Raw genomic sequence first — 22,790 nt, forward strand, 5'->3', positions numbered from 1 at the left:
TTCTATTCGTTGGTCCGCAGGATTTGAGTCTTCGCCTCGCCAAGAAATATTTTTGCCGAGAATTTCTCTCTTTTTCTTTCTTTCTCTCTGTTTGTCTCTTTCTTTCTCTCTATACTCGTTCTCTCGCCCATCCGAGTTATGGCACCCTGTGCTGCAGAAATCAGGCGCGCCTGTTCTGGGAGCGAAGCAGAAGGGGAAGAAGACGGCGAAGAGAGCGTGTGCTGGTTCATGATGATAATTTTCTATGATAAACCTCAAGCATAACACCTCTATGGTAACTCTACTCTGCTGTAAAAGAAAAATAGCTTTCAAGCAGATACTTTACTATGCCCTAGCCAAAGGACGAGGGCAGTAGTAAAGTATTTGCTTGACCTATCTGCATAGTAAAGTACCTAAGTAACATAGTTATCTGCGTAGTAAAGTAGCTATCTGCTACAGCGTGGCATAAACTTTACTGTGAGTAAAGTTTATGCCACGCTATGATAAATGTCTCAGTTGGAGTGACGACAGTTTAGAGGTACCTGGAAAGTATGTGTAAGTGTTCCAAATAAAACAGTTGTGAATTTCATTTTGGTTGAAATTTTGCGACCAAGTGGGCTTTGAAAAAAAAAAGGTCGCCCTCATACTTAAGGTTAAAAAGCACATATAGTTGTGATGAATTAGCAGTGCAGTCTACACTGAGCCATAGGGGTATGTTATATGTTGTGCTTACTGGTTTGCGTGTACCGCTAGCTATCTCCTTAATATTGGCATAAAGGGAAAGTAAAAATATGCACGTTCACCTGCTTTTTTAAGGTGCAAGCCTTTATGTCTCATGTGGAGGCTGCACCGACAAAATGGCGGCAGAAAACACGGTACAAAAATATGGCACAGATACAGAAAATAATGGTACTAGAAAAAACAAAAACTGGCAAACTCAAAATGTCCTGAAGCAGCACTGCTGCAACCAAAGCCGTGTCTGAGAACACAAGGTGCCCAACCAAATGGGGAGAGTCGGGGTGGCTGGCGACGTGTCGTATGATGCGCCGTCGCTCCTAACTCATTTCTTGTTCACTTGGTATGAACAAAAATTGGCCTAGAAAGGTAAGAATGTATGACTGATTGAATGTTAACTTTTACAGCCTATGCCAAATTACATTCGCTATTATGTTGGAATTCCTAGGTAAAACACATCCACAGGAATTCTTTGCTTATTACGCAGTAAAAGGAATTGATGCTGAGAAGTGGTGCATGCACCACGTTTAAAAGGCATTTCAGACATGCACTCTGTCATGGCAGAACCTGGCGCAAATAACACCAGAAGCTGTCGGCCACTGTTTGCAACATGTCTTGTGTATAAGACTCCATCGGCAACAAATATGATAAAAAATATTTCATCGCCTTTTCCCTGTTGCCATTGCATGATTAGACACTCTGAATTGTAAGCTGAATTGTAAGCTTTCCATTGCAATAAAATAAACAGGTACGTTAAAATTTGGTTGCCTGTCTATTTAAGGTATAGATAAGAACTCCTAGAAATTTTAAAAACAGAAATACAGCATCTCTAGGAAGTAATTAGGCCCTTCGAATCCACAGAACTCTTAAGAAAGGGTAAGTGGCCATTGTATAGCTGGTAAAATCACTTTCCTAGAGCGAAGTAGCCAGCTGCACTACATAAGCCCTCATGTTGAGTGCATATAATCTACCAGCAGGGATGAAATTTGTCATACTTTTACACAAGCTTTCTGTTTATTTTGGTGTACTTAACATTTTGAAACATTCGTAAGCTATTAACAAAATATTCAGTTTTACGCATAATGGATACTGAACCGAATATGACAGTATTCAATTCAATGTGTTATATCACTGAATATTTGCACACCCATAGAATATTTGCAGTGTCGGAATTTTCCTGGTGCATATAATTCTCCATGTTGGCTTTACGTGTTTCCTAGAGAAAGCTTTTGTGCCATGTTTTGGAATAGAAGAGCAAAAACTCGTTGATGTGCTACATCGACAAGTTTTCTAGGGTAGCTGTTTTCACTCACATTGACAAGTTTTCACTCTTCTATTTCAAAACATGTCTCACAAACTAGCCCAACAGTTCACGCTTCTGTGCCATGATCATAAACTATTTTAACCAAGCCTTCATAGAGAGTGTTGTACTACATTTGCTTATTGCAAAGCAACTGTATGGTTCACATATATTCATGCTCGACAAGCACAGTTGTGTAGCTAGGTGAATAATATAATGACCCATCTGGCCTATGACCAATGGGAGGGTGGAAGAGGGGGGGGGGGGGGAGTTCTTAGGAGTGTACTTACAGGCTGTTAAGAGTGGACAGGCAAATCTGTCTTATTGTTGCATGAGTGGCAGAGCATGTCAGTTGAGAATAAATATGAGGTAAGGATTTGCGGCAGGGGTGGTGAGAGAATGGCATGTGAACTGTTGGAAGCATTTCATGATGGGGAAGGAGTGATGTGTGTATTAGTGACCCATCTGTTGAAACTCGGAAAGGCAGAAAAGTTTCTTCAGCATTCTCTTGTGATGGTTGTTAATGTTAAATGGCTGTGACGTTGCACCTTGCCATACTGCGCATGTGTCTGTTCAAGAGCTGTGTGAATAGCAAAATTTGGGGTGGGAAGCGAATTCGAATATTAAAGTGTGAGTGCGAATCGAATCGAATCGAATATTTTTCGAATATTTCTCGAATATTTCTGGAATATTTTTCGAATGCTTCGAAGTGAAATCGCAGAAAAAAGGTTAGAGAGGATTCGTAAGCATATTCTTACGAGATATCAACATGAAAGTGTTTCTTTTTGCTAGGCTGATGAAGGACTGGTCGGATGGTGTTTCATAGTTGTCTTATCAAGGCTGAGGCAATGTAGAGGCCGAATTCTATTTATGAACATGATTTGGTGCATTCAAAGTGTTGCCGACAACACTTTACACATGATAGACAAAGATGTCATTTCCTCAGCCTCTCCTCCTCTTTCAACTCCTGTGGAAGCCCAACTGATGTGGCGGACAAGGGCGTGCTCCTTTCAAGTCTGGAGTTCCAAATCTGCCTTGTAGACGTCGATATATAAGAACATCTGAAATTTTGGATGCTAAAAAGCTTCGGCGTCCGATTTTTCGGACTTCCTGCCCAAATTTCAGGCCCAAAAACAGCAATTATTGAGCCTCCAACTTTGCCAGATCTTTCATCTTCATGTTGGAACCAGCGTTTTCTTGAGTTAATACATTTGCGACCGTAACGGAGCTTGAAAGGAAGCTTTGCCGCAGTACGAGAGTGTATTGAGGTGAAGCATGTTGAAAATCTAGCGACCACTTCAAATCGGACGTTGACTAATTGTGTCTTGACAAAGTTCGATTGTAACGAAACTTGAAAAACAGCTTTGCCGCAATACCGGTGTGTGATGAGGTGAAGAATATTCAAAATCTTGGGACCACTTCATTCGGGAGTTGACTGTCTCTTGGCAATGTTCGACCGTAACGGAGCTTGAAAGGCAGCTTTGCCGCATAATGAGAGTGTAATGAGGTGAAGCATATTAAAATTTAAAGGGGTCACTTTCAATCGGACGTTGATTGTATTTGTTTTTGGGAAGTTCGAATAGGTTCGAATAGTAAAATTCCAGTGCGAATCGAATCGAATAGCAAACACTATTGGAAAAATATTCGAAATTTCGAATATTCGCACACCCCTAGTCTGCTCCCTTACATTAATTCTTACAAAAGCTGGCAAAGCCACAAATAAAGATTGATGGAAGTTAACACATATCCTGTGTTTCTTGTCGTGAGTGGTCACTTCTGCATTTTATTACCTCCCTGAAGATATGCACGTACATCTTGCCGAGTTATAAGCTTTGTTGAACTATTTATTGTATGTGGCATCGTTGACACAAGATGACAACAGGGCATATGCTAAAGCTCCTGTAGGATCACAGGCCGAAGGTAACAAGCAGCTTACCTTTGTTAGCACAAAAAGCGCTGACATTTAGGATATCACTGTTCGCATATGTTGTAAGTGCTTCAGTGGAGTCTTGTGAGATTAAAATGTGGTGCTCCCACAAAGATTTTTTTCTTTTTGTACTGTCACCAACCTGGAAAACTATGTAGACGATAGGTAAAAGAGATCAGGGTTAGGCAGAATGATGTGATGCCTGACACTGCAAATGAATGCAAGAGTACTTAATTACCATTGTATTGCAAGTGGAATATTATATTCAATATGAACCTCAGCTTGCTTTGCCATGGTGTTCCTGTGGTTGTACACCTTCTTACCACCGTGGCAGGATTGCGAGAACTAACGTCTCTGTCAAAATCTTGTGCAGGTGTGTGACACAAGCAGTCACTGTTTACAACTTCAAGGTACCTCTTACCACCTGTGGCAGTATTGCCAGAACTAACGTCTGTGTCAAATTCTTGTGCAAGTGTGCAAGGGACAAAACAGAAGTGGTCACTGTTTACATCTTTAAAGTCCTAAACAAGCACACCAGACCATGAATGTACAGTGTCTGACAGCTCCAGTGGAATACACATCACGATGGCTGGAGCCATCCCTGTGTGGCACCAGCTAGCCTGTGACAAGCTGCATACTTTTGCTTGCGACAACTGTGTGGGAACAAAAAAGGGACACCGCACAAGGAAAGGCTTTTAGGCAATCTTAACGGCTTGCGGTGAGGGAATTCTGAAAAGGTCTGATGTGCCATCTTGCAATAAAGAAGCAACTTATATACCTAGTCTGTCTTGTGTTAGCAGGAGTCTGATAAACGTAGACAGTACAAGTTCGTGGCTGGGGAAGGATGATGGTGAGGAGATGCCCTCTTGAAACGTTAACCTGCACCCTCCTCCCATCCCCTTCTTGGTGCACTGGAAGTTTTGCCCTCTAGGTATTAGTTTCTTCAGTGGTGCTCCTGAACGGCTTGTGATTGAGCTTGCTCTTACTACCTGCTTTACCCAAGTACCAATTCTGGTGTTGGATTTTTCTTGCTCCGTAGCAATTTTGAATAGAAAAAGAGGCTTCAAACATTACGCAAACGAACAGAGCGTTAAATGATTACCATGGATATTCTGTACACAGACCTCCCCTATACAATTCACTAAAGAGTCCCAAATCATATGCCTGATTAAAGTGTAAGAAAGCATGTAGTTTCTTGATGTTATTTTTTTTAAACAGTACAATAACTTTGCAAAAACCAGAGTGTCATCAGTGGTGCTTGATATACAGTGCATGAAGCCAGTGAATATAAACTGCAATGATGCCACCAGAAGCATTAGCAAAAGTAAATTCACCCTGATAGAAACCTCATTCTGCATTAAGACTGTCCAGGCATTATTAACAAAGTATATTCAATAATTTCATTACTTCTAATTGTCCCATTTGCATAATCCTATCTCATCCATACCATGCTGTGAATCCAATAATTATTGACCTACGAGGGGTATTATTAAAGTGGCCAGCTCATTTAAGATACCTGCTAGCCCCAGTGCTAGCCTCATTAAATTGGAGGCTTTAATAAGTACTGCGTTGTGTTAATTCCTTCAAGAAATTTTTAGCATCCCCTTGATAGCTATTTTTTGAAGATTTGATGATGCATCTCCCTATCTGATAACAGGCACTTGCCTAATTACCACCCCTTATTTCCAAGAAGCAGCCCCCGTAAGATGCTTCAACGCATGCTATAATCGCAGGTCACCATAAGTTTCCTGATACCACCTTGCTGTTAGTTCTGGCACAGCATAGTTTTCATAAATCATTTTCTTGCAAAGCTCAACTTGCTTCCTTGACCAACTGCACCCATAATTTTTGACCATGCTTCAATATCTATTTTTCTTGATTACTCGAAAGAACGCAATAATGTGAACCATAAGCTACTACTTTTCAGAGAAAATTAATGAAATATTGATGATCATCTCGTATACCTAGACTGAGTATATACTTCCTTAATAATCATTTTCATTTTGGAGCATATATATGTGAAGGCACGAAATCTGAAGTACCACTGGGGTCTGTCATAGGCATTTCGCACTTCTTTAAGGGTGCGATGCAACAATTTTGAATTAATCCTGCAATAAGTTAGCAGAATTACTGCCTTGCGAATCGCTTGCCACATTTAAAAAAAAAGTAAATTGATATGGGCTCGTTACAGAGGCTGGAGTTGGTGGTGATGCTGGCCACCGCATCAGCACTAATTAATGAGACAGAGGACGGCGCGTGTACAATTAAGGCACACACACGCGCGCGCGTACTATGTATGCTTCACTGCAATACATTCCGTGCACTTCACCGCATGACACAACTGTGTTGCGGCAATGTTGACATTTAGAAAGAAGTTTAGGTGTTGTGAATGTAAGCTAGACAATGCTCCTTGCAATAAAATATCTATTTTATTTCCCTTTTCATTTGTACACAACTAGCTAAACAGACACTGCTTAGAAAAACGATTGTCATCATCGGCGACAGCATCGTTAAACAGCCACTCGGTCAATAACGTCGGGCGAACGCCTGTTCATATACCGTCGCTGCCAACTTGCGCATTCCATATCGGTCGCGCGCAGTTACGCAAGACAAATTCGCCCAAATGACGGTCCAACTGATAGCGATCGATCCTCGATCACGCAACACACGCACTTACCACACATCCACGCAAAATCGCATAACACATGGCTTTTATTTCATGTTCGCACAGCTCATTATCAATCGGCCAACACTTCGGGATATTGACGTTACCAACAAGTAACGTTGGGCGTTACCTAATATAAGCACCGCGGAGAAGGTCCCTCCGCTCATAAAAGCGTCTACTGAACACGACGACATCGCAGGAAGTAACAAAGGCACAACGACTTGCATATGAATCACCTTCTACTCTTACACAACGCGACCACATCGACCACGTCCCCACGGGCAGAGGCGGTTCTCGCTAACGCACACAGCTCACGGTCATAACCAACATCCACCACGGAGAACAAGCTACCATAGAGTTTTCACAAGTTAGTGAGAAACTCTACGGTAACCACACTACCTAAGCCGCCTAAAAAAATTTCCAGCCGAGCTACTTTGCCGCCACCTACTTATACGCTTCAAGCCAAGTCAAGCCAGTTTTAAGCGGCTATATGGGTGCGCCGAACGCTTTTGCCACATTTTGTCTCGTGCGCCCTGGGCGTACGAGACACTGCCTTTTTTTGTTATTTGCAGGGCACGTAAGCATAGCCTTTAAGATCTGTAACTAAGACTCGGAGATTACTATCACCTAAGGTGTGAGTTTAATCACTACGCAGTTGATAAATTCGTGACTGCCTGATGCACGTGCACTTAAGTACCTTGTTTTCTTGTAAAAATAGAGGCTTTTTCATTCGTGGCTTTATCTTGCGCCCACCTTGAAAAAGCCGGTGTCGGTAACCTCTCGGAAGCGGTCTGCTGCCAAAAGGGGATGGAAGGTGTTTTGCCGTGCGTACGGGACCATGCTTAGCTTTCGTTCATGTAATTTGCATGCGAGTGCGTCCTGAAAAAAAGTCCTCGCTACAACAGAGCAAATTTCAATCGTGCCAACAAAGTGGAGTGTCATCCACTTACGCGTTTCTTGCAGCAACTCAAGCGAATTATGATCGTGTGAAGTGCGGTTAGCTTCGACCCAACGTTGTTTCGACCTGCCCTCCGCCTTGGGACAAGAAACATGGTAAGTAGTTTCTTTTTTTCCCAATTAGTTTCTCCTGTGACAACGTTTAATGAAGTCGTTTTTTGCCATTAAATCGCACATTGAGCGTCTCAAGAGAGGCGCAGTACGGTAACGGCTTGAAGCTTACGATTACAAGCTTACGATTGCAAAGTGAAAATCTGTTTTCAGGCACTCTTCGGCGTCCAGATCGTGATTACGATGATAATGGCCAGCGTTCTACAAAAGCTGTCGCCGCAATACTCGATATCTCGCTGGATCATCTGTAAAAGGTGAGAGACACGATGTTCTGATCAACTTGCGGCTCTGCATCGCGAATGTTTGCCTCAAGACATGTGAAACCTGGAAGCTGCGTGTAGCTGCGAAAGTACGATTTATATAGACAGACTGCACGCCGCTTATAATTCTTATTATAGCCCTGTCCTACTCAAAAGGTTTTCAGGGTGCCGCAGAAATGAGGCACGCACATGACCTTCTACATTCCACAGAGCTTTCCCGCTTGACACTGCTTCGACTGCGGAAAGTCCAAGGCGGTGTTACCATTCCTCAACGAAACCTCTTGGTGTACTGAAATATTGCTTCTTAGTAATTCTAATAATAATAAAGTTGGCTTAATTTTTCCCATACAACAAAGGAGAAAGGATCACAGACCAAAAGCTACAAAACTGTGGCTTGAGTGCGCCTGAGGCCCAACGTAGTACATACATGCTACATGCATGGCAGAAAAATAAAAAGCATTCGACAGTCAAAATTGATTACATGGCACATACAAGTACAAGCGTGATACGTGCAGGTCATTCCCTATATAATCCTTCCAGAACTAAATGTAGCTGATGCAAAGGGTGTTTTTCAAGCAACTCCTTCATGCAGAAATTGTCAAAATATTCACTCCACTTGAGGAGTGCTCTGATCCATACTGAAATGGAGTCGAGGCCCATTTGTGAATGCGACAGCAAACTGTATCGCAGTTTGTGCTGGCAGGCTAGACTGCGCACAGCATGTGCACTGTACGAACGGGTTTGCCAAGTTCATTCCTTGGTTCTTGGCCGCACGTTCGTCTTGGTAAGGAATTTGAAACTCTTTCTAGTTTTGTGTTTTCCAGAAACTTTCTGGCGTAGCACAAATTCACGGCTGAATATTACTCTGGTGCAGACTGATACGGTATCTTCACCCGTCGGACGAAGAACTCAAGTCACTTGCTGGAATTTCGGGAAAGTCTTTCAAGGGAAAAGGCCGAAGAGAAAAGTGGAGGTATGCAATCGTTCTTGTTTATATTTGCCTTTCTTCGCATGCCAGTAAAGAAAACAATATTTTATTGCCCTATTACTAGCGTGCAAGCTTTTAAAGGCAGCATCGTCATTCACAGGTTGTGTGCAAATAAATACTCCTACAAATACGGAGAACTTGACTGAACAATAATTGAGACCGAAGGACTGTGCAATAGTAGAGTGCTTGTAGGCAAAATGTGTGAAAATGGCTTGCACGCAAGAGGGATACGGGGATACAAGTAAGAGATGCGAGATTGGTGCATAATGTTACATTCTTAATTTTATTACCAAGTGCTGCAGCGTCATCTGAAGCATGTTTAGTTAGCTCGTTTAGTCTGAAAATGTAGAGAAACAAAAGAGAATCGGACATTCTTTTTAGTTTGTTTCCATGTCATTTCAAACATGTTTTAGCAGGTTCAGGCCATTTAGTTGCTCTCAATGTACATGTTTTGATTATGTAATGACATCAAGAGATTTAGTGCCAGTCAGGAATGCTCATTGGTGGTTACTTTTTCAGATTTGTTGTTTGTGGCAACATTCTCCTTCTGTGTCTGTGAGTAATTGATTAACTAGCAGCAGTATGCTAGCCAGTAGAGTTGGCCCTTTTTGTAAAAAAGCCATATCTGACACTGAATCAATATCCTGTAGCTTTTATAAGCGTGTTTTCGTTACACATTGCTTTCAGTGATAATATTCTACGATTTATTGCTATAACCAATAATTTGATATATCCATGTACCTCATGTCACGGTTTGACGGTATGTATGTATAAAAATGATGAGTCAACATTGAGGCAAGGTTGGGACATGTACTGAGCCCACTGAAGACTTTCTTCGACTGCCTCACTTAGCTCGTGTGCAAACCAAATGCCTGATGGGGACCTTCAGAAAAGCAAAAACAAGGTTGACAAGTTAGCTATGCAAACAATGCATCCGCTAACGCTTATATGAATGACACTGCTTAATTGGTGAACTGGGAAAAAGCACGAAAACATAATTTTTTCACTCTTAATTTCTTCTGGCTTTCAGTTGAGATGTGGTGGGGCTTCATGCTGGTGCCACCCCTCCCTGCTTAGGTTCCAGCACGCTCGTCGGGACGAGATAAGACAGAAAGCAACTACAGCGTGCGACAAATCTCTGTAACTCGGCTTGTACTTGACGGCTTCTCAACATTTTTGCGGCGATCGATTCACGAGGCAATAGACTCCTTTATTCAAGCCATTCAATGGTTAAGTGGAAAAGTGTTGCAGGGCCCCTTTAACTTAAGCCTAAGTGACATCTGAAACATGGTGGCTATGACATCACGCAGTCACCGTCATCATTTGCTGTGCAGCAAAGCACAATCTTAGTGATCTGTTTCCACTGCTTGATGTGTGAGATATGGTTCTGGGGGTTGGGATGGGTGGTTCGGTCATCGCAAAGGGCGAGATAAAGACGAACTTGCGTACTTTTTTTTCTTTCTTGAGAACTAGACAAATAACTGTGCTAAGTGATCCAGGCGATACAATGCTGTCATTTATTATCTTTTTTTGCACCATTTTAGCAGCGCCACAGCGGTGGTAAGGGTAAGATTATTATTTTTTTCATTTTGCACAGGGCAAAATGTATGCCTCGCAAATACAAGGTGTTGATTGTAGGACCCTTGAAATCATTGTTGCAAGTGTCGTGCTAGCCATTCTGAAAGTCACCGCCATTGTTACCTTTCTGTTTCTAAATGCTGCAGAAACCGCAATGGCTCCTTGGATGATGGCAAGGACTACGAGGAGTTTCTGGTGCCAAAAAGCGTGCCCGTGGTGTTGCAAGCGGCACCGATCACGGCCGATGAAGCACTGCAGCTCCGTTTCTACACCGACTACCAGTGGCTGATGGATTTCGCCCTGCACGCCGTCTTGGTGTATGCCGTCACGGAGGCCTACCGCTACTACTTTCCCGGTCGCGAAGAGATCAACCTCAGCCTGGTGTGGTGCTTGTTGGTGCTGGGCTTTGCCATGTATCCTTGCTGCATTCAGAAAGCCTATGTTGTACGTTAACTCCTTTGGGTGTGAGTTATGATGAACCGTTGATAAAATAAATTATTTTGAGGTGCTGGACACTTCGTTGCGAGAAAGATAAGGTGGCAGGATGTTTCTATGTACTTTACTCCCAGATTGCAACGCAACATTGTTTTCGTTAGTGTAACGACTGCTGTGAGCAATCGCTCATGATAACTGCATCATGTTGCTGCAAACCTGGCCTCTGAAGGTGATGTTGGTTCTGATGTAAGTATTTGGGTCAAAATTACGCTGCTATGACACAAACTGTAGATGCTAGAAATGAAAGTATGTGAATTGTGTAGCCCTAAATTTTCGCCTTTCAATCCGTGACTACCGTACGTATTTTAGTGAACCATGATAATAACAGAGTAACTAAGTATGTACACATTGCATTTATTACGCATTTTGATATAATGCATTTTTGATTTAAAAGAATTGAATTGAACAAGTTACTCATTTACAGCAAGCATTATGAAAAATTAAAAAAACGCCAAGCCTGCGCAGAAAGCGTAGCACTCTTGTGGCTACTAATACAAGTACACTAGCAACGTACCCTCTACGCCACAAATAAAAATTTTTGTGAAGCTGGGAAGCGCCCACCCCGACATTATTCGTCATTCTGCGGAGAAGCGAGGCACCGTCTGTAAGGTGTTATGTGCACTTTGTTAAAGCGACGGTTGATGACAATGAAGAATTATGACTGCCGTAGTTACATAATTTGCATTGTGTGACGCCAGGTCCTTATTTAACTCTGCCACCGTGCTTTATAACGCACGTTAACTTGACAAAGAGAGAGGGAGAAGATTAACTTTATTGAGACCTTGAGGAAATGGACCATGGGAGCCTTATGGGCTTCCTTGGCAACCAATAGAAGTGCACTAGCGAGGAACCCACTACGCTATAAATCATAATTTTTGTGAACTAGGGAAGCAGCCACTATGCAAGTTTTCGTCATTCCGTGGAGAACTGTGGTACCCGATAAACACCTGTAAGTAATTATGTGCACTTTGCTGATGCTGTGGCTGACGACGACTAAGACATATGGCAGAGACCTTTGTAATGGGTTGGAAGCATTCAACAGCCCACTCGTTGCGCAATTCGCATTGTATAACGCCTGGTTACAGAATTTGGTTTTGTGTGATGCCTGGCTGTTATTTTACTCTTCTAACACACTACATTACATATGTTAATGTGGTTTTGTCCCGAGATGAAGCCTGTATAGGGTCTCTTTTCAAAGCAGTTTCAAGCACCGGCATGGCAGTGCGGTAGAACACTGGGCTCCCACTCAGAGGGCCCAGGTTCGAACCTCGTTACAACCCGGAAATTTTTTCTTATTTGATTTTTTTTCTAATTTCGAGCGATAGTGGTTACGGACACCGGCGGCGGCGGCGGACAACTATGGCACCAAAAACGGCCCTTGTGATCTCATAACAGCTTTCGCTGTAAAACTTATTCTATGGTCAATGCTTTCAGTAGTGGCACATCGAACATCCCGTCAAACATGGTGTTGAACATCCCGCCATCTCCCATCGAACATTCCGTGAACTCCTTTGGAAAAAGAGTCATGCTTAACGATAAGCAGCATGCTGCTCATGAATTGATTACAAATTGAGTACTGAGGGGGCGTAATCTGCCCAAAGTTTGATGTCTGTTGCTTTTCCATTGCTTTCGCCGAATAGCCACAACTGGCAAAAAACACATTGTATACACAAATGCACACGTGACACCCGAAGAGCTTGTGATGTAGAGCAGGGCTTAAAGAAATCCCGGGATTGGATTGAACGTAATATGAAGCTGGTGACTCAGTCATTGATGTCCTGTCATAAAATGTCATGAATGCTTTTCTTGGGTTTCTTTTTTAAACCCGCCTTACCAGCAACAGCGGTGGCTCAGTGGCTGTGGCATTATATGGCTAGCTATACTACAGCTAGGTTGATTCCTAGCCATAGTAGTCGCATTCATATTAGGAGAATGTAGGTTTGCACATTTACTTATGTGTCATTGTGCATTAAAAAGCACAACAACATTGAAATTAGTCAAGATTACTGCACAATGGCTTTTCCAATAGCCCTAGCATTAACTCCAGACATTTAACACCTTATTCTAGCATGTTACTTGATTCAGCACTCCACTTTCACTCAAGAAAGTGGATGGCAGTGCCGCCTTTCCACAGAAATGGTCTCTGCTTTTAATTAATAAAACCTGGCAATTACTGTACCGAGAGGCATAGCATCTTCCTTAGTTGAGAGAGAGCGCTGTGCTCAACACTGTGGAGCGATGGAAAAGAGGTTTCGAGATAAGCATGATTTAGTTATACGAGGTTAAACCGCACAAATTCAGCACCCATTCAGTAAATCAATCCAGCCTGTCCTCTCTTGACCTACTTCATATCTTACCCCATTCGTGCAGTTGTCATTATATCCGGGACATAAACGTTGTGTTTACTGCTTCCCTTGATGTACACCTTCACTAATTTGTAATGCCCTCCAAGCCCTGAGGGGTGAGTTAAATGCACAAATGAATGTATGCACAATGAAATAATGGATTAATGCTAACTGACAATGGTAAACTAGCACTTAATCCTGGAACTCTTTTTACGGATTGGTTATAGGTAGGGGTGTGCGAATATTCGAAATTTCGAATATTTTTCGAATAGTGTTTGCTATTCGATTCGATTCGCACTGAAATTTTACTATTCGAACTATTCGAACTTCCCAAAGACAAATGCAGTCAACGTCCGGTTGAAAGTGACCCTTTCAAATTTTTAATATGCTTCACCTCATTACACTCTCGTATTGCGGCAAAGCTGCCTTTCAAGCTCCGTTACGGTCGAACTTGGGCAAGAGACAGTGAACGTCTGATTGGAAGGGGTCCCTAGATTTTCAATATGCTTCACCTCCTCACACCCCCGTATTGCGGCAAAGCTGCCTTTCAAGGTCCGTTACGGTCGAACTTAGCCAAGAGACAGTCAACGTCCATTTGGAAGTGGTCCCTAGATTTTCAATATGCTTCACCTCATCACACCCCCGTATTGCGGCAAAGCTGCCTTTCAAGCTCCGCTACGGTCGCAAATGTATTAACTCAAGAAAACGCTGGTTCCAATATGGAGATGAAAGATGTGGCAGAGTTGGGGGCTCAATTAATGCTGTTTTGGACCTGAAATTTGGGCAGGAAGTCCGAAAAATCGGACGCCGAAGCTTTTTAGCATCCAAAATTTCAGATGTTCTTATATATCGACGTCTACGAGACAGACTTGGAACTCCGGACTTGAAGGGAGCACACCCTTGTCCGCCACATCAGTTGGCCTTCCAAAGAAGTTGAAAGAGAAGGAGAGGCTGAGGAAATGGCATCTCTGCCTATCACGTGTAAAGTGTTGTCGGCAACACTTTGGTTGCACCAAATCATGTATAGTCGGGTACAACTTTAGAAAAAAGGAGAGGCCCCGCCCATATGACAGAAGCGCGGCAGCCGATTGCCTCCGCGGCAAAGAAATAGTCCCGCTTCTTCTCCTTGAGCGGAGGCACCGGCCGTCCGGCTCATGACGTCAGTCTAGAGCGCGCGCCCATTGGTGGAAGCGCGTGTGCATCCGCCTTTGAGGTGCAAATGCCGCTTTTTTCTAAAGTTGTACCCGACTATACATAAATACAATTCGGCCTCTACATTGCCTCATTCTTGATAAGAAAGACAACTATAAAATATGACCCCACCAGCGCTTCATCAACCTGGCGAAAAGAAACACTTTCATGTTGCTATCTCACAAGAACATACTTAAGGATTCTCTGCAACTTTTTCTGTAATTTCACTTCGAATTATTCGAAAAATGTTTGAGAAATATTCGAAAATTATTCGAAATTATTCGATTCGATTCGCACTCAATCTTTATTATTCGAATTCGCTTCGCACCCAAAATTTTGCTATTCGCACTGCTCTAGTTATAGGCACGCGCTACATCCACATGGCCCCCTAACTTCCCATGGTAGCTTGGCAGGTAAGGTGTCAAGCTGCTTGAACTTGAAGGCATGGGTTTGATACCCAGTCACGGTGGTTGCATTTCAATGAGGGCACAATGCAAGAACGCCCGAGCGCTAAACATTACATTAAAGAACGGTGCACATTAAAGAAAGCAAGGGGGTCAAAGTTCGGCTGTAGTGCCTCGCTAAGGCCTACCTCATGATTGTACCATAGTTTTGGCATGTAAATCCCCAGAATTTAATTTAACTTTTAACTCGCCCTCCTTGCCTGACTGTGGTGTCCTTGACGTGTGGTTCCCCTGCAGCAAGGTCCTCTTCTCACTGACAGCCCTCTATTTCCGTGGTGAGGAGCCCATTGGGGAACGCTCGCTCTGCCTCGTCTCAGGGTTCACCTTTTTCGTCCTCGCCATGGTGGCATTGATTGCTGACGAAGACTTCCTTGAGTTTGGTCTCCGTGATGGTTCGTAACCGTCGCTCCCTTTGTCTCTTCCTTTTTTCCTTGCTTGTTTTCTATGCTCCATGCAGCCTTTGCATCGTGGAACAGTTGCAGAAACTTACGAGGCTGTTGTGAATTGTAACTTGAGTTTATGAAATGCAGACCATTCCATAATTATCAAAAAAAAAAAAAGAAAGAGAAGCGAACTGCTCTGTTGCATTTTTCGGGGTTCTATACTCTGGGACAACTTTCCGTGGCAATGAAGGGAAAGCTATGGGGGCAAAGCGTCTGCACATGTACTGCTACGCCAAGTAGTCCGCTCTGGCGCGCGTCTCGTAACGCCGCGGAAAGCGATGGCTAGCGTTGCATTTCGACGCAAGCGCTGCTTAGCATCTAAGGTATAGGTAAAAGGCCCGACTTTTTCAAGCACTCAAGAACGCAAAGTGACAACGCATAAAGTAAAAGAAATACAGATGTATCTCGCTTGTATCCACTGCGTTCCGTCTCAAAAAGCTACATGTAGAAAATGAAGGAGTATTTTATATATCTCACGCAGAAAATACGGACGCAATTGTGCGACTACATTAATTAGTGGTAGGATACGTGCATTGTGGCTCCGTAGCTTTCCCTTCATTGCCACAGAAAGTTGTCCCCGAGTATAGTTTCCCGATAAAATCCGTAAACAGGGGTGGGTGCTCGAGCCGACATTTCGACAAGTGGACTTGTCTTCTTCAAGGCTGGAACTTGGTATTTTTTGGAGTTGACAAGTCCACTCGTCGAAACGTCGGCTCGAGCACTCATCCCCTGTTTACGGATTTTTTCATTGCAAGCTTCCATCTTCTCCTTCCCGCCATTTTTTAGTTTCCCGATAGTCGCTTGTAAGTATTTGGCTGCAGCTCTTATTGTATGCATATTTATGCGACAACCTATATGTGAGCAATAGAGTAGTACTTTGGTGATGCAGTAAATTATGTGCATGTGTGTGGACAAAAAAAATACCATATTTGTGCAATTCTAGTGCACCTCCGATTGTAAAGCACAGGTAATTTTACATTAGCAAAATTGAAAAACAAAACGAAAAAACTTTATGCTGATTTCACTTTTAAGCCCGATTGTAACATGCGCACGAATTTGAGGGCTACATTTAGTGAAAAAAAGTGTGCATTAGAATTACGCAAATTTGGTATTTGCAAGCACCAGAGTGAGCTTTCATACCTTATTACGATTTATCCTACAAACCAGTTTTGCACTGTGGTTGCCGGATGCATGTGCAGCTAGATCAAATGTGTGTGGCAAATTTTTTTTTCATGAGCAGCGCCATAGCTACACAAAGTCAGCAAATATGGCCATGCGGCAATGATGTCACAGTAATGTTGGTGATGCCAGTTCAGCTAGGGATGAAGGATGCTCGATTAATTCTCTTTATTATTAACGATTAATTATGCAGCCTTTTCAAGCTGCTGATTTTACCTTTAGCTGTGGAGCTCGCCTGGATGCTTCTGAAAAATGAGCTTTCATGACGATTAAAGTCTGGTAAAACAATTGACGGTCGCTCTTGCTCATTGTATCCGTACAGCTGGCTCTCATGCTCTGCCATTCTAATACAATTTGATAATTTCTTCTGGCACTATTGGGGAAAGCGATTTAATCTAACATGTTTCACCAATCAAACGAAAAGGGGAGGTCGATGATGATTAATCGTTTTGTGGGGGATGCTTTTCATCTGTTAATTGATTAATTGTCCATCAATATTACCATCTCCAGGCCTGCCATTTTGGGACCAACTCCAGTATCAAGGGCGTAAGAATGGGCTTGTTAGTGGTGATACACGGTGAAACTTGTGGCGCACAAAAAAGACACGGAAAAAGAAAGTGACGAAAGGATGGTGCGCTCGTCCTGTCGTCACTTTCTTTGTCCGTGTCTTTTTTTTGTGTGTCACAAGTTTCACCATGTGTCTAGTGTCAAATCAAAACATAGCGAAATATTTTCCCAATCTCCCTGCTTACCACATGTCATCATTTTATGAGTGAGAAACACATAAAATAGGTTGTACAACTTCCGATAATATAAATGGGCACTAATACAGTACTACCGGCGATAAAACAAAAGATCATACTTGTTCTATGACCATCTGTACTTTGCTGTGCTCTTTTGTTGCCCATTTATTTGTACAAATGAGCAATGATCGTTTCAACTGCTGAATCTATCTAGTGTTCTTTTTTTTTCCCTGCAGCATATAGAAGTTTCAACGAGAGTTCGCACCAGTTTCTTCAAACGCAAGGTTTGAGTTCAAGGTGAGCTAGCCTTCGTTCCAGTTTCAACCGAGCGATTGCCAGTCGCAGCTCGTAGTCTGGGTAGCGCAGATACTGTCATCGAGGACAGGTGTTCATGTGCGTTTTTTTTTTACTGGAAATTAAATATTGTCATCAGCCCTGGTTAGGCTGCTTGCTTTGGTAATGAATGGATGAAAGAAATACTCTTTCTTTGTATACATGTGTCACAAGGGCACTTTTGATTGTGGGGGACCCGATTAGAATTTTAGAACTTTTTGGTTGTAACCAGCTCCTTCATATGTGTGATTTGCCGAAGGGAGCCAATTGGGATTGAGGAATTAGATCGATCCCAATCTGCATCTGTGCACGCCGCACAAATGTTCTTTGTGTGACCAAAATAGCTTATGATACTGCCACGTGCATTTCTTATTGTCACTTTTGCTGTGTTCGGTTTTCGCCCACAAAGACTGTCAGCAACGCTCAGCGCAAACCGCGCCTCATTGTTCGAGAAGCTTCCCGATTATTGTAGATCGTTTTGTTAAGATTGCACGCAAGACGCGCACACTCGAGCTTATTCTAGAGTTTGCACGGAAACCAGCGATAACGCTGGAATATTCGACGACACATGTATAAATACCGTCACGCTTCACCGCTTGTCAGTTGAACGACGGTCGACGCTCTGTTCGCCGCTATCAGTGTATTGCTGTAGCTTGACTTTCAGTTTCGCGGCCACAAGTTCGGCCTAATAAAAAGTTTCATCTCGGACGTGCTGACTGCTGCCTTCGTCGACGTCACGAACATGTGACATCTGGTGGAGGTGCCGTTCGTTCATGTTCCGGACACCCCCGTCAAGCTGTGAACCCAGCCCACAGCACGGAGAAGACATCGACGCCGACCACGACCAGCGAGCTAGCCGTAGGCAACAAGGTCTAGCACCGGAGTACGGGCCTCTACCCAACAAGACTCGGAAGACCAAGGCCAGGACCACGACTGCGGCAACGATGACAGCCACTGCGCCACCGCCCGCGATCGTGATGCAGCAACAAAGGGAGCCGCCGATCTTTCGGGGATCATCATGTGAGGACCCAGAAAAGTGGCTCGAGTCGTACGATAGGACTGCGGCCTTCAACAACTGGGACCTCAGCGACAAGTTATGCTACGTGTACTTCGCTTTGGAAGACAGCGCCAGGACGTCGTTCGAGAACAGGGAGTCTACCCTGACAACGTGAGACATCTTCCGGACCACCTTCCTCGCAGCTTTCACAAGCGTCGTGTGAAAAAAAAAGGGCCGCCGCATTACTGGAGACACGGGTCCAGCTCCCAAACGAAAAAGTGACAATCTTTGCGGAAGAAATGACCAGACTCTTCCGTCACAACGACCCTAACATGACCGAGGAGAAGAAGCTCCGTTTCCTCATGCGAGGAGTAAGGCAAGAGCTCTTCCTCTTCGCTGGGCTCATGCGGAGCCCACCCAACACAGTCGAGGAATTTGTCTCCGAGGCCACAACAATCGAGAGCACGTTGGAAATGCGCATGAGGCAATACAACTGCCGCCTGATCCAAGACAGCGCAGCGGTTCAAGCTATCGGCTCCGACAATCTGCGGGAGACCATAAGGGCCATAGTGCGCGAAGAACTTCGTCGAATATTCTCGTTGTGCCAGGCTCAAGATGCCTCGATCGCAGACATCGTCCGACAGGAAATCCAGCAGTCGCTGGGCATCCCTGAGTCAGCGCAGCCGCACCTGCAAGCAATGAGCTATGCAGCTGCTGCCCGACGCAACGCCCCCCCTCCTCGACCACGTCAAGACGCCACGCCGACCCAGCAGTTCCGCTGCGAGGCACCACCACCACCTCCGTCGTCATATCACCCGCCAGCCGGCCAGCGATACATGCCGAGGAAGACCGACGTTTGGCGCGCCCCTGACAACCGCCCGCTCTGCTACCACTGCGGGGGGGCCGGCCACACGTACCGCCGCTGCCAGTACCGACAGATGGGACTACGCGCATTTGTCGTCAATGCGCCGTGCCCGCAGCCAGGTGAACGGCCTCGCGACATCGACGACTACCTCACCGGAACACAGTGGCAAGAACGACAACCTTCCTGCTCGCCGTCGCCTGGCTGCTACATGTCACCGCACCGCCGGCAGTACACTGGCCCAAACCGGGGCCGGTCGCCTAGCCCGTATCCGAGAAACTAAGGGCAGCAACCGATGGAGGTGCGATTGCTGTACGACGAAATGCCGAAGATCCTCCGCGGCCGCCGACGACGCCAACGCGACGAGACCTGCAGAACACGTCGCGAAGCAGACGAAGCCCTGCCGACGAAACCTCGCGAAACGAAGAAGACCTGACGACGCACCATGGAAGCACCGCAACAAATCGACGCAGCCGTGATCCGACGCCGCAACCTAACCGCAACGCAAGGCGACGGACTAGCGACTTCGACGTTATCATTGACGGCCACAACATCACCGCTCTCGTCGACACTGGGGCCGACTATTCTGTCGTCAGTGGGCCATTTGCCACCAGGCTGAAGAAAGTAAAGACCGCTTGGAGTGGACCCAAAATCCGGACAGCTGGAGACCACCTGATAACGCCGATTGGTGTCTGCACGGCGAGAGTCACCATCAATAACCGGACTTATCCTGTGAGCTTTGTAATCCTACAAAACTGCTCCAGGGAGGTGACACTTGGAATGGACTTCTTAAGTGACCACGGCGTCGTCATCGACCTGAAGTCTGAGTCTATAACACTGACCTCAGACAAAGCGCTCTCGCCCCACACTGCGCCAGGGAACCATTCATTGAATGTGATAGAAGAGCAGGTGACCATTCCGCCGCGCTCTAGCGTCATTATTTTCGTCGGCACCGAAAAACCTGCGAACCTTGAAGGCGTCATCGAGGGCAATCAGCACCTACTCCTGAACCGTCAAATTTGCGTCGCAAGAGGAATAACCGAGCTGCGTGACGGTAAAGCAAAGGTAGTGCTGACAAACTTCAGCCACGAATATAGGCACCTCAACATTGGTACGATGGTCGCCTACATCGAAGAATGTGTGGCCGCCAGCAGTGCTTTCACCCTCTTCGATGTGGCCGAACCTGCTTCGACGAATCGAGGTCCCGAAGCAGATTCTGACGTCAACCCGAGCCTTCCGAAGGTCAAGCAAGACTAGCTCAAAACCCTGCTTCTGCGATACAAGGACTGCTTCTCGTCGTCAACAAGCATTCGACAGACCCCAGTCGTGAAACATCGCATCATAACAGAAGAAAGCGCCCGACCAATCCGTCAGAGCCCGTACCGAGTTTCGACGCGAGAACGCGAGGCCGTCAAGAAACAGGTCGACGAAATGCTATGCGACGACATCATCCAGCCGTCCGGGAGTCCGTGGGCGTCACCTGTGGTGTTAGTGAGGAAGAAGGATGGGACCCTACGTTTCTGCGTTGATTATCGTCGCCTGAACAAAATCACGAAAAAAGACGTATACCCTCTTCCACGTATAGACGATGCCCTAGATCGACTCCACAACGCGAATTACTTTTCTTCAATGGACCTCAAGACCGGCTACTGGCAAATCGAAGTCGACGAGAGAGACCGAGGAAAGACTGCCTTCATAACACCGGACGGCCTGTTCGAGTTCAAGGTCATGCCTTTCGGTCTTTGCTCGGCATCTGCGACTTTCCAACGAGTCATGGATACAGTACTAGCTGGCTTGAAGTGGCAAACTTGCCTTGTTTACTTGGACGACGTCGTTCTGTTTTCCTCGAACTTCCACGAACACCTCCAGCGCCTTGAATCCGTACTTGAAGCAAACAAGAACTCCGGGCTCACCCTGAAGCCAGAAAAGTGCCGCTTCACGTACGAGGAGCTCTTGTTTTTGGGTCACATGATCAGCAAGACTGGAGTGCGCCCAGACTCGCAGAAAACAGCTGCCATCGACGCTTTCCCGCCACCCACCGACAAGAAGGCCGTGCGCCGATTTCTCGGCTTGTGCGCCTATTACAGACGCTTTGTCAAAGGCTTTTCACAGATCGCCGAGCCTCTAACGCAGCTCACGACAAATGGGTAAAACAGTAGAAACTTATACAGATGTTTGAGGGTGCTCTTTAGGCATGAAGGGAAACCTTTAAGTGGTTGTTCATTAATTAAGACAGGTTTATTTCTAAGTTTATCAAGTTTAATTAATTAAAACTCTTACCAGTTGGAGGCGAGTGAAATATGAATCTTAGGAAAACGTGACCATTGAATATTGAATGAAATGAAATAAAGTAAAAAGTTTTGTAGAGTCTGTTCAACAAGACTCTTCGTGTATGTTGGATACATGTGCATTACCTTTTGAACCGGTTTGTTTTGCACCAACTACCAATAATATATTTTTATCTGTCTCAGGTTCAATTCTTTTCTGTCAACATTCCATGAACATCGGTTTGTGTTCGGGGATTGCTTCCTGCCAAAATTCCGGTGTGGGCATGGTATTTTTGTTGGATTCAGATTTAGTTTGACGCCCTGTTTCACACTGTTTTTCTACATGCTCAAAAGTGACAGCAAAGCAGTGACACTTGATTTCAGAATTCAGCTTTCTCTCACTAAGTGACCTATGTCGATCGTGAAGCCTGGAACCAGTGTGTTGTGAAATCGGGACGACCATTTTTAAAAGGTCACCTGCCTCAGCTATGAGTGCATGCTAGTGAAGATATTTAAGTAGCCCTATGGGTACCCACTGTCTGTGAACCAACGAGGTGTTTGCTTCTGCTTCCCAGTGGTCCTACATCTCAGCTGATGTTCAAGTTCTCACTAGCCGTGTGGTGTGGCCTTGTGGGGGCTTTCTTCACATTCCCTGGCCTCCGTTATGCCCGCATGCATTGGGACTCCTTTAAGTATTGTGAAGGGCAGCATTTCCTCAGGTGAGCTTGCCAGCTTGGCAACATAAGCATGCTCAGTGACCAGCTCTCTGGCACAGAGCAAAAACACGGTGTATGTAATAATGCCTGGAATAAGTGCTGTTCAGCCTCTGCTAAATACACTAAACAGAGAGAGGTGAGCACCACGAACTCGTAATTGAGTGGCTTTTTTTCTCTTCTCCTCAGCCATGCATTTATATGTATGTCTGGAATAAAGATTCAGAGTGCATCAATACAAACATTTTAAATGACATA

At 44.7% G+C, this 22,790-nt stretch overlaps 1 protein-coding gene across 2 annotated transcripts in view; it reads left to right on the forward strand.

Annotated features, from left to right (window-relative positions):
* Positions 1 to 7,382: 7,382 nt before the first annotated feature.
* Positions 7,383 to 22,790, forward strand: part of LOC119394196 (transmembrane protein 161B) — a 32,683-nt gene continuing 17,275 nt past the window's right edge. The window contains exons 1-7 of one of the 2 annotated variants that reach the window (XM_037661470.2): positions 7,384 to 7,659; positions 7,828 to 7,928; positions 8,809 to 8,907; positions 10,647 to 10,913; positions 15,233 to 15,387; positions 17,597 to 17,657; positions 22,395 to 22,538. In XM_037661470.2, coding sequence (XP_037517398.1) covers positions 7,657 to 7,659; positions 7,828 to 7,928; positions 8,809 to 8,907; positions 10,647 to 10,913; positions 15,233 to 15,387; positions 17,597 to 17,657; positions 22,395 to 22,538 — 830 coding nt within the window. In that variant the 5' untranslated portion in view covers positions 7,384 to 7,656. Of the gene's footprint in view, positions 7,660 to 7,827; positions 7,929 to 8,808; positions 8,908 to 10,646; positions 10,914 to 15,232; positions 15,388 to 17,596; positions 17,658 to 22,394; positions 22,539 to 22,790 lie in introns of both variants that reach the window. The other variant, XM_037661471.2, reaches the window with a different exon arrangement.

This window comes from Rhipicephalus sanguineus, chromosome 5 (assembly GCF_013339695.2).
Source record: "Rhipicephalus sanguineus isolate Rsan-2018 chromosome 5, BIME_Rsan_1.4, whole genome shotgun sequence".
In the NCBI taxonomy this organism is placed as follows: domain Eukaryota; kingdom Metazoa; phylum Arthropoda; class Arachnida; order Ixodida; family Ixodidae; genus Rhipicephalus; species Rhipicephalus sanguineus.